Source organism: Sorghum bicolor, chromosome 9 (assembly GCF_000003195.3).
Source record: "Sorghum bicolor cultivar BTx623 chromosome 9, Sorghum_bicolor_NCBIv3, whole genome shotgun sequence".
Taxonomy (NCBI): Eukaryota; Viridiplantae; Streptophyta; class Magnoliopsida; order Poales; family Poaceae; genus Sorghum; species Sorghum bicolor.
Genome location: NC_012878.2, coordinates 50,273,837 through 50,285,827, shown reverse-complemented (window position 1 = coordinate 50,285,827; position 11,991 = coordinate 50,273,837). Strand labels below are relative to the sequence as shown.

The window sequence follows — 11,991 nt, the reverse complement described above, 5'->3', positions numbered from 1 at the left end:
GCCCGTGCACTAGCACCTGCGTGAGGACATGCCCATGAACTCGCCTCGTGGCCGCCGAGAGGAAGCACACTAGCCATGCACACCGTCACAACCACAGTCAAGTGCTCCTACTCTACTCTGCTGTTCGTATGGTGTTGAGGGAGTGAAAAAAATGACGGCTGAGAGGGAGGAGAACGAGAGAGAATGAGGTGGGAAGTTGCTTATATATATGTAGGTTTTCAAGATCTAACGGTGAAAAATCCTCTAAATGAATCAAATGGCTGAGAACAACCGAGTCGCTATCGTGCCAGCCCAATTTCTGTGCCGTGCCGGCACTACAGGCCAGACGGCCCAGGCATGGCCCTACACCGTGCCCGTGCCGGCACTGGCACTATAGATCCCGTGCTCGTGCCGTGCTAGTGCCGTGTTTTTTTGGACCGGGCTTGTGTCGGCCCAGCGGGCCTGGCCTATTTGGAAAACTATAGACGGAAGACATGATATGTCTGATGATTTCGGCTTAGGCTGCAGCAGCGCCGTAGTCAACCTCTGTGGTTTACTCTTGGAGGGTTTATGTGTCCGAAAGTTTGTACTTTGCCCCTTAGAAATCTTCTGCCTAAGTTTCTTTGAGTTCTTCTGAGTTGTTAGTTTAGAGCTAAACTCTGTTCAGTTGAGAGTAAAGTGACGAATTAAGGCACTGTATATGCAAGAGGAATGGACTAAACATTATGATATGGTCAAATGGCAGAAGGGTATGGTATCGCTTAACAAAAATGCTTGTAGTGGATTCTAAATAAGTCACACGCCATGCATAGAGCACACATGACAACATGCAGCGAAGGTAGATTGAAGCGGCAAGATCGACCAAGGGGTCAGCGAGGTCGGCTTGATGCTAGTTCTTCGCTCAAAAAATCCTCGAACACCTCCCGGAAAGATCTATTGAGGAGACGTAAGTTAGAGTACTCTAGGGTCGACAAGGTAATCTAGGATGTTTATAAATCCCATAGAGAGATACAAAATAGCAAGGGATTGGAAGAAATTGAGGTAGAGACAGTACACACCTCCTGGCTGTTTCGACAAAATCGAGCCCTCCTCTCTGTGATGCAAAAAAAAAATCCCCATCTTCCGCGTCGCGTCGGTACTCATACCTGTTTGGTTTCCCTTGCTAAACTTTAGCTAGATAAAATTATTTTAGCTACTTTTGGGTGACTAATGAAACTAAACTATTTTAGCTCATTTTAGTCAAGTTTGGAACTTTAGCTACTAAAATGACTAAAATTTAGCTAACTAAAATTTAGCAAGGACAACCAAACAGAGCCTCATACTGGGTGCTTTCCAATTTGGCAACCTGAGCACGCGCGGTGTCATAGTGCTCATTTGTCGCCTTCGTGCTTCGTTGCCGATGGTGGTGACTCATCTGGCCATGCCCCAGTGAACGTGCATAAGCTAAATTTGATTCAGTTATGTGAGTGTTCTTTCCCTGCGACACTGGTGATGGAGGTGTTATGGTGTTGTGCTGCTGCTGGTTCTGACCAGCATCGTTGTGTGGGTTAGGGGTGGAAATTTTTACTGGATACAAATATGGATTCGAATATTCTCGAATACAAATACAAACGAATAAGTCAGATTTAGATTGTCATTTTGATATCTAGTCAATTTAATTAACATCAAGTATTTTTTATCAATAGGTTTTGAAGCACGTAAGATTAAAGTAAAAGTTTACAACACATGTAACACAAGCTATTCATCACCTAATATTTTAGTTATTAAATATATAAAAATGAAAATCTATAAATAAATAGTTTTTAAAATTATATATAAAAAATATATAAGGAAATTAACTAAAGTATAAAAAACATTACTCCTCTGTGCTTGAAAGCTTCAATTCCTAGAATCTATGCCAGTCAAACTTTTTAAACTTTAACCAACTTTATAGAAAAGAGCTTCAATAACTATGACATAAAAAGAGTATCTTATAAAAATATATTCTATGATAATCTAATGGTACTAATTTGGTATTATAAATCTTAGCAATTTTTCTAGAAATTCAGTCAAAGTTTAAAAGGTTTCACTTAACTCTAGGAATTGAATCTTTCAGAACATAGGGAGTATTCGACAATAATAAATAAAATAACACATTAAAATACAACTTATAGCAACAAATGTATAAAACTAAAATCAAATTAGACAATATTAAATTAAAATTAATAACTACATTTAATTATCATATTTTATATCATGTTCATAATCGATTTTTACGAAAAATATATGGAATCGGTTAGAAAAAAGTTACAAGAGTGGATTCAAATACATTCATTTTAGCATCCATATCAAACACATGTGAATATGGATATAGATATTTATGTTTTATTGGATACACATTCGAATAAAACGGTTACTACACTAAGGCATACTGTTCTCTGATTTATTGTGAGACAAAAATATTGTTGGCTAGTATAAAAAGTATGGTTTATAAGACAAGTGAACGGATCTCCCATTTCACACTACGTGGGGCTCTGATTTGTATGAACAAGGCCAAGAAATCCATCTTGCTGATTTTTGTTGTCACCAGCACTAGCACCTTCCTGTTCCTTATGCTTTTTCATAGGAGGTTTTGCTTGGTTCCCACCCCACCAGCCTATAAGACTTGATAGTGATCTTGATGTCCTCCTGAACATCAGTGGACCTCTTGAGCACAACTTCGTGGCCTGAAATCTTCTTATTCTTTCAATCTTCCCTGGGATAACCAATTATCACAGTTTTTCTAGTACTAGATTCAGCTTGATCAGTCTGAACTAAGACAACGGGATTGGTCAACATCAGGGTATTAATCAGGAACGACATCCTGTGAACCTACATCCTAGATAGACTCAATTGATCCTCACTAATGGTCGACCGGACTTATCTACGGAAGACATTGCAATCATTAATTGCATGGAAAACAAAATTATGAAACTTACAATGTGCATGATGTTTCAACTCAGCGAGTGGCATCAAAAATATGATTGCACTTGGATACATCAAAAGTAAACTTCTTCTATATTTCCTAATTGTTGTGAATTGGCTTGACGGAAAAGCAAAAAACCGATTTAGCTTGTGCTAGCCATACCAATTGAGCAACAAAATAATCTTTACTTGTATGGTTCGACCTATCTAAATAATATTCAATAGCATGCATGTTTGGATGATATGAGTTATGAGATTCTCAGTATCTCGACTTCTGTTTCAACTGTCATTTTTTTGCATCAATTGATCAAAGGTGAGAAACTCGAAGTGTTCCAAGCATTTCTTTAATACGAGAGTATAGGCCAACAAAAATCAAATCAACAAAATCTATTTTCTACAGAATTGCTATATTGTGCCCGTGTGTTTTATTGTTTTACAACACAGGGATTTTTTGACCATCGGATCTGGCCCCTTCTTTTTTTACACTGTGTTTCCGTTTGTCGTTTGCTCTCTGCCCAGCTTGACCCACATGTCAGCTCATTTTGGGGAAACGCACACATTTATCTCTTTTGAACTGTTCACCATATTTCCTATCCCAATCGTCTTTCTCGTTCGGTGCCGATAGCTGAGGCGGAGCCCTATGCGGAGGGACGCGGCAGTAACGTTCCTCAACGAAGTCACGACGTAACTTTCGCTTGTAAATCCACCATTCAAGAGAGATCCAATGGCTCACAATGCTTGCAAGCAATCCAGGCATATAATCTCTATTTCTTTTGTGAAGGGCAGCGAAGGGAAGAGTCGTCCATGGAGGCACACCAGTCCGAGGAGTTCTCCTAACCGCCCCAACTGTTGCTGCTGGAGAAGCGCCAGTCGGCTCCGGGACAAGATCTCCGCTCCCCATCCTCTTCCTTGCACTCTGCATCGGCTCCGCCATGCTGCTGCACGCGGAGCAGCTTGTTGCCGTCGCCGCTCAACATCTCTGTCCGGTCGTTGTCGCCGTCTCCATCGTCTTCTCAGTCACGGTGTTCTTCAAGCTGGCCATCTTCTCGCTAAACTTTCTTCTCGCTCAACTTTCTGGTCGCACGTGGGCAAGCTGCTTCAACCTGGCCATCTTCGCGCTCAACTTTCTGGGTCGCATGCGGGCGAGCTGCCGGTGGAGCAAGGCTGCTGCTCCTCCCAACCGCGGGAGCCGGAGCAGCGCTTGCTGTCTCTGCATCGAAATCTCTCCATCGAGTCAGGACATCTCTGTTTGGACCGTGCTGGCTCTCGCCATGTCATTCAATATCGCACACTGATGGGCGGTGGCGGCGTGCGCGGTTGAGTCTGTATCCTACGCGCTCACGGCTCATCGAGATCGTGTTGGCCGCCTCTCGTCACGCCGCCCTACGCCCCGGCCGCACACACTCGCGGTGCTGGCCGTGAGCTCGCTGCGCCGCCCTCTGTCCCGACCGCGCTCTGCGCATGCCGGTCGCAAGCTCGCCGCGTCAGTATCCTTGTCGACCGCTCTCTTGTCGCGCCGCCCTCCACCTCGGCCTTGCACGCTCCCCGCGCTGGGAGCGAGGGCAGCGAGCTCGCCTCGTCACTCTCCGCGCTGGTCTCCGCACAGTCTGCGCTCGCTCGCAGCACTCATCGATCGTCGCACCGCCCTCCACGGCGCTCCGCCCTGGTTTTGCACACACTCGTGGCGCTGGCCGAGAGCACATCGCGCCACCCTCTGTGCCAGCAGCTCTCAGCGCACACTCGGCCACGCTGACCCCAAGCTCTCTGCGTCGGCCGCTTGTTTGTCATGCCGCCTTCTACATGGGTCGTGCTGGATGCGAGCTCGCCGACGGCCCTATGCTCTTGCCTGCGTCCTCTCATGGCTGTTGTTTCTCGCGTGTTGTGCCGAGCAGCAGCGGCAGCCCGCTGCACAGAGGAGTTGAGGCGTCCTGCCCTGTCGTCCTGCGCCGTCCCAGTGCTCCTGTGCCTTGCCGTGCGGCGGCGAATGCTTCTGCTCCCTTCTCTGCTCCTGCTTAACTCCCGCACGTGATGTTGTTTTTGCTTTGTATGGATAAGAGCCCTTGGATCGGTGTTGGACGCACATGATGAAACGAAAGTTACGTCGTGACTTGACGAAAGAAAGTCACTCAATCCGCGCTGTATGCGGAGGGGCTCTTCACCGGTGATTTATCATGTTTTGTGAGTTTTGGTTGTAGTTTTTGATCTGAGGTTGTAGATCTCCGTGTTCTCTACCTGTTTTTGACTAGATTTTATCGGTGTTTCAGCGATTCGCCCTCTCTTTGAATAATCGCATCAGATTTGTTTGCCATCGTTGGTGACTACTTTTTGCGATTTGTTAATGATTTAGATGTTGGCCTGCTCAATTAGTTTCCCCCTGTTATTTGTTCTTACTTTTTTGGATTTTTTTCTATTATATGCATATAGGCAGAGGCGCTGGCTGAAATCGAAGTGTAGCCAGGAGGTCGACCCCATGGCAGATCCTGAGTTACTCATGCCTGATTCAGAGGCGGAGGCAGGCGGAGGCTGAGTTTGGGCCTGAGTTGGAGTCGTATTTCTTCTGCATTACTCATTAGTTTGTGTGGTGAGTTGTTTATTCAGTATTTTTTCAATTTTTTGCAGATCTAGTTTAAGTTTAGCCATTCATTGCTCTCGTCTGCCATTGTTGGATTTCTGCCATTGTTTTGTTGGTTTGGAGACTCGAGCTCCCGGCTGAGCAGGCCAAGCGCCGTGGATTTGTTCATGGATCTATGGATTTTGCGTTAATGGCCCTTTGTTTAGATGTGGATTTGGTTCTGGCAGGGGTTGGGGATATGGATTTGGTTCTGGCAGGGGTGGCTGCTGGGGTTGCGTGGCGTATCAGCTCCCTAATTTGGAGTGCATCAATGGCTAGAGTGGGTGCATCAAGCATTGTTTTTGCCCAGCTGCTCCCTAATTCGTAGACATATATTGCAAAACAAGGTATGTGCACTAATTTTTCTTCTGACCGGTGTCTGGTGGTACAGCTCGATTTCATCAGATCTGTTGACAGGCAGGCACAGGTTCCTCTGTGGTCGTGCTTGTTGGCACATTAAGTTCATATGTGTCTCAACTAATAGTAGTTGTTTGCTCTTTGAATATTTAGGTCTAGAAATGTGTGTCTATTTTCTGACCATTTTGTTGCATGAAATATCATAGCATTGCTTTGTTGAGGAAGCTAATTGTAAGTTAAACTTGGAAGGGAAAGACCTATGGAGCAGAAGTATTTAGGAGGTCTTGCATTTTCTGCATTAAAGATTGAATTGCTGATAGAGTGATAGGACATCAGGTTGCTCACGGATGCGTGTTTGTTCATGGCCTACTGCATGTGAAGTAATTATCTAAAGAAGATTGTGTGCTTGTTTATGGTTAGTTGACATCCTGATTTTTTAACTAAATTCACGTGTAGAGATGAGGCTTGGAGGAGGGTACCCACTGAAGGCTGTCAGCAAGGTAACAATATTGTTAAGCCTACGTACATGTTGTGTGCTTGAGTGAGCAAGTTGAGGTCTGTACTACATGACTTGAACATAATTATCTTTTGAAACTGGAAAAGGAAAGACATAATCGTTTTTCTATTTTCTTCGTTTATAGGGAATTTTTTAGATTATGTTATTGTTTGGCTGATCATGATTTCAGAAATGGAATGGCAAAAATATAGTTGGTAGCTATATTTTTTGGTTGCTACTTTCTAGCAAGATTCATTTACTTAGGATTAGGAGAAATGTCATGAACTGGACTGCATCAGTTTGTTTTGCTTGTAGATTGCATAGAGTTCATTCCAACAGGTCACACTTCAAGTTCTCTGTATGTGGTTTCATTTGTTAGTGGTCATTGGTGGTTACTGCATAGTATTTTTATCTATGTGTATATGTTGGTCAAACCTTCGCAATCAAAGTGTAGCACTGAACTCCCCCTTGTAGTATCTGGGTATTTTTTTCTTATTGCCATAATTGTCTTTGAGTTGTGCTAATTTCCTTTTTTTGTTGGCTTTTGCAGTGCCTTAAGATTTTGACAGACATGCACCACGAAATGGAGGTTCGCCTTGGTTTGTCCAAAGGACCTATCTGCGCTAGCTTCAATTGAGGCAGTGAATGTAGTTCTGTTGCACGTTCAGCTTTCAGTCTAGTTACTTCGGTCAATAGACCATATATTAAGATGGTGAAATATGAAAACAGGTAGCTTGCATCTGTTCAGTGTCTGATCAACACCATTCTTCTTCTTTTCTTTTGTTTTTTTTCTGTTGTGTCAAGCAGATTTTGCTCCATAAACACAAAATCATTTCTTTGTGAATATGATGTTATTGTGTAGTATAGTTGTATTATTTTTTAACCTAATAATCTTTTGTGTTCATGAACACAAGATTTAGGATAATATGCTTCCTTTATTTATAATTATATTGTGAAGCAGAGGGGCTCTTGTGTTTTTACTTTTCTGTCACATGACCTCTCCTGTTTTATTTTATGCGAAATTAGTTTAGGTACCTCCTCTCATGTAAGCAGCAGGCATTAGTTTTGAAGATATCATCCTGCATACATGAAGAATCATGGAATGATTCATGTACAACCTCATTGATTAATGCCACCCTTCTTCAAGCTTGTACTCAGATGCTTTTTTTCGTTTGTCCCCTATCATATTAGGCTTTATCTTCTAATCTTCTTGTGGCCTCGTAGGTTGTTTGGATCTTCACTATTGTTTTGAACATCCAAGGGAGCATGTAATTTATAGATTTTAGTTGTTTGATTGACTGATCTATAGGTTTGTCTAGTTAAGTATCGAGCATCTGCATATTGTTTTATCATGTTGTCCATCCGCATATTGTTACACAATTGCAATCACTAAAAATATAAATTACAACTACTAGGAACCGCAATTTTAGTTCTCAACATAGGCAATTTTTGTTAAAAGTTTTTAACTCCGCCTACGGTGGGCTGTCTATGGTGCCCCATCGTAGCAGGTCCCAAGCCCTGGTAAAGGAGGAGGGTTGAAACTGTTCTTGTTTAAACTATTCTTTTTGTTCTTCTGTTTCTGTTTTGCTATGCAGGCTTGATGACCAAATAAAAGGAATAGCAATGGGGGAAGCTGATAGAGACCATGTCCTGAGTCACCTCCACATTGTTAGTTAGTGCATTGGTAATTTAGTTTTTGTCGACCCTAATAGGTATTTTTGTTCTTACTCTACACTTGACCAGGATTTCTGATGCTCATGACCATAGTAAGTTTACAATATTATCTTATAGAGAAACTTTCATCCATCAACATTATCATATTTGAGAGGTCAACATTATCTGTTTATTTGCGATAACATGTCAATGAAGAACTCTGCTTCAAGCATGCTTAGTGGAAAGAAGCCTGTACATGCAGCTGTTTATTTGGTTGGATGCATATTTAACAATTAAGTTTCTAGTATTTGAATTTGTTTATCAGGATCACAACATTTCTTTATTCTGATGAGGCAGTTGTGTGTATATCACATGCGTGTCATATATACACAACTTATTCAACTTATTCTCTTTATAGTACTATACTTGGGAAGTCTATTATTGTGTTAGGATGAAGAAAAAATGTGTAAATTGTCCTTCTTTAGAAAAAAATTATCCCTTGTCTTTTATTGTGCTAGTCCTCTCCCCCTCTCTCTGTGATTGTGTTATGATGAACAAACTTTTTTTTTGTAAATTGTCTTTAGAAAAAAGTTGTCCCTTGTCTTTTGTGATTGTGCTGGTCGTCCCCCCTCTTTCAGTGATTGTGTTAGGATGAACAAACAAAATTTGTAAATTGTCCTTCCATAGAAAAAATATTTCTCTTGTATTTTGTGTTTGTGCCGGTCCTTCCCCCTCTCTATGTGATTATTTTAGGATGAAAAAAAAATATGATTTGTCCTTCCTTAGTAAAAAATTGTCCTTGTCTTTTGTGATTTTGTTAGTCCTCAAGCATGAAGAAATTGTTTTTTTTGTAAATTGTTCTTCCATAGAAAAAATTGTCTCTTGTAATCTTGTTTTTGTGCTTATGTTGTGCTAAGACATATCCTTAAATTTGTTAACTATGATTTGTACCGGTTAGTATCTATTTTTAGATTGCACATTTATTAGTAGACAATTGCACATTTGAATTAGTGCAATTATGGTATTTACCATGTGCAATATCTATTCTTGTGACCTATAAGTTTCAATTTTGTTTTACTATTTCCCATTTGACGGTGTTAAGGATTCGTCCCTTTTGTTCCTGTAGTGGTAGAGGAAGATAGGGTACAACAAAATTGAAACTTTAGGAAAAAACAGAAGATAATTACAACAGATTGCAGATACAGCAGAATCTGTGTGCTACTTTAGAAAAAACACATGATTTTTCCTTTCTCTGGTGGGAATCTTATGTTGCCTAGGCTGTACAAAATCGTGTGTTAGGTTTTAAAAAAACACATGATTTTTGAGTTCCTAAAATTCATGTGTTTTATTGGCACAAAACACCCATGTGCTGGTTGCCTTCAAAACACATGAGTATCAACTAGACAGACTCTTCTTTTTCTAATATTATAAAATGGAAAAAAATTATGCTGTTCATGTCAGCAAGATTCACAATCATTATGTTGTCCACATCAACACACTAGCATTAGTTTATAATAGTTTATTCCTTATATATTATCTAATTTCATTTTGAATCATCTGAAATTTCTGCAGCAATGCGCAGGTTATGCTTCTAGTATAATATATGTGTGTGAGATCCAAATATATAGATCAAGTTGTATGATTTAATTGCTACCTTTCATCAAATCGACAGAATTTCCTGCTGTAGAAATTGGATTTATCAGTAGCTGAACAGAGACCATTAAATAAAAGTTGAGAGAAACTCTTGGTCACACCTGACATTATTTACAACATACAAAAAATATATTTTTTTAGAGATGCATTTACAAGTGGTGTAAAAACACTTTTCACATTTGCTTTCCAACAATGGGAAAAAGAGTCGATACATTCTCACAATTTCAAAGAATGACACAAGAATGATTTGCGTGAACATCATAATAACAGGTTAAGAAAAGAAAATCAATCAAACTGGATGAGAGTCTTCATCAATTGCCTTTTCTATTGACCCTCCGGCAGTTCTTTCTGATCTCTCCATCCTTCCCTGTCAGCGGGCTGATGTTCCCCATCTTAATCATGGATGTCACAAAGTTCGTGAAAAAATCCTTTTGGTTGCTCGCGAACCGGTGAACAACAGGTGCAGTGGTTCTCGGTGCCGTAGGGTCGGATAGCATAACCTGGTCGGACGGCAACTGCGCTTGGCCGTGCAAGAGGTTGCCATAATACTTGTTGTCAAACACGGTGGGTGTAACTTGGTCTAGGTCCTCTAGTGCGCCCTGTGGTTGCCCCGCCGAGCAGTTGTGACGCGTGAACTGGCACTGGACTTTGCCGAATGTGTGCGCTCCTGTAGTAGAAATTTGTTGTTGATATCATCAGTGTGCACCCGTATAAAAACTTCGCAAGTTTCAACTGTTCGTACTATAAATTTATATTGCTACTATCAATTATTCAGTATTACGTGCAATTACCTTGGAGGGCAACGAGATCAGTGTCGTCCAGGTTGACGTTTCTGAACTTCTCCTGGAGCTTGGCAAGGGAGTCGAAAGGGCTGGGAAGGTTCTTGGCGCTCTGGACGTTGGTCGTGGTGCCGTCTCGCCGGCCAAGAAGCACCCTCCACCGTGGTCCTCCAGCCTACAGTTACGTGCACGATTCTTTTCCGTCAGTGTCGTCCCCTCTCTTCAGGCGAGAAGCTATAGGCAGAGTTTGAATGCAACAGGATATATATATACAGGAGACGCTTACGAGTTCAACTGAGATCTCTGCTGCGAGGGCAAGGATATCAGCGCAGGAGACGATGCCCGGGCACGCTTCCTCCAGCGCGCGCTTGATGCCGTCGACTACCGGGAAACCGCGCGCCGAGTTGTTGTTGGCTGGCACGTTCTTCTCGGTCTGGATCGCCGGGAGATCGTCATCCAGAAGAAGAGAGCCATCGCAGCCCTGAAACATTATTCAACGTTCGTTCATGTCAGATGATGAAAGGCATGCACTGCCGCGTACATGCATGCTACACGAGCACAATTGCATTGATCAGCAGCTCACGTACGTTGACGAAGCAGTCATGGAAGTGGAGGCGGATGAGACTGGCCGGGATGCGCGGGTCGGAGACGCGCGCGCTCTGGATGACGCGACGGACGACGTTGTAGGCGCCGGGGCACGACTGGTCATAGAACGCGGAGCTCAGCGCCGCGCCGGCGTGGCCACGGGCGGCTCCAGCCAGCAGGAGGGCGAGCAGGAGAGCGCAGTGCGCGGCTAACAGCCACCCAGGAGACGAGACGCGAGAGGAAGCCGCCATGCCCGCGCACTAGCTTGCACGACGCTGATTGAGCTTCTACGATGTCACTGGAGAGGGGCTAGCAGGTCGCTACTGACAGCGTCGTGGACTGGTTGGATGGATGGATGTGAGAGGACTGGTTGGATGTGCAGAATATAATGGAGTAAGTACGTATTTATAGAGTGTCTCGACAGATAAGCTCGCGGACGTCTCTGGCATGGGCTGGGATTTGGGTGCTCTGGTTTGACCGGAGCATGTCAATTTGAATGGTTTTAGTTTAGCACTGGTGCCTGGGCCACACTGTCTATGGCTGCTGCCGCCTGCGTGCACCCTCCATTCGGCACGCGGTTGCGATGCTAAAATACTGTTACATGATTTTGATACATGCCTGATGGAGGCACTAGAAAAGCGATCATGTTGAGTTGAATGATGATTGCGTGCTTGCGTCGGGTTGCAATTGTGTCGGGTTCACGGGTGCTTTTGCCATCCCTGCCGGCTGCTGGCGACGAACCATGGGCCGTTGGTTTGCAGCTGCCAGGAAACAGCCGATCGTATGGAGTTGCCCGCATTCAGCCCGTGCTTATTTAGGGAGAATAAGTATATAATATCTTGTTAATCAGTGGTCGTAGGTTGCTGCAAATACAGTTTTCAATCTTTCTTTATTATACTTAAGTAAAATGAACAGTATATATGGGTCATGCTAAG

General features: G+C 42.9%; 1 protein-coding gene and 1 long non-coding RNA gene across 4 annotated transcripts; one reads left to right on the top strand and one right to left on the bottom strand.

The window, feature by feature from the left end:
* LOC110430591 lies at nucleotides 5,066-7,518 on the top strand. Of its 3 annotated transcripts, none has more exons than XR_002447953.1 (5): nucleotides 5,066-5,100; nucleotides 5,347-5,503; nucleotides 5,722-5,880; nucleotides 6,347-6,390; nucleotides 6,937-7,518. It is a non-coding gene; the product is annotated as an uncharacterized LOC110430591 (long non-coding RNA). The 3 variants fall into 3 exon arrangements; XR_002447955.1 differs by having other exon boundaries at nucleotides 5,070-5,083; XR_002447954.1 differs by having other exon boundaries at nucleotides 5,071-5,236.
* LOC8058486 (peroxidase 2) lies at nucleotides 9,800-11,444 on the bottom strand. Its single transcript, XM_002439795.2, has 4 exons — nucleotides 11,059-11,444; nucleotides 10,758-10,952; nucleotides 10,484-10,646; nucleotides 9,800-10,359 (listed from the first exon to the last, which is right to left on the bottom strand). The coding sequence occupies exons 1-4, from the start codon at nucleotides 11,305-11,307 to the stop codon at nucleotides 10,004-10,006; spliced, it is 963 nt and encodes a 320-aa protein (XP_002439840.1). The 5' UTR covers nucleotides 11,308-11,444; the 3' UTR covers nucleotides 9,800-10,003.

Coding starts and splice junctions, on each gene's coding strand:
- LOC8058486 (XM_002439795.2), bottom strand. CDS start 11,307: ATGGCGGCTTCCTCTCGCGTCTCGTCTCCTGGGTGGCTGTTAGCCGCG. Junction 10,953..11,058: donor TCCATGACTGCTTCGTCAAC/GTACGTGAGCTG, acceptor ATAATGTTTCAG/GGCTGCGATGGCTCTCTTCT. Junction 10,647..10,757: donor CAGAGATCTCAGTTGAACTC/GTAAGCGTCTCC, acceptor ACGTAACTGTAG/GCTGGAGGACCACGGTGGAG.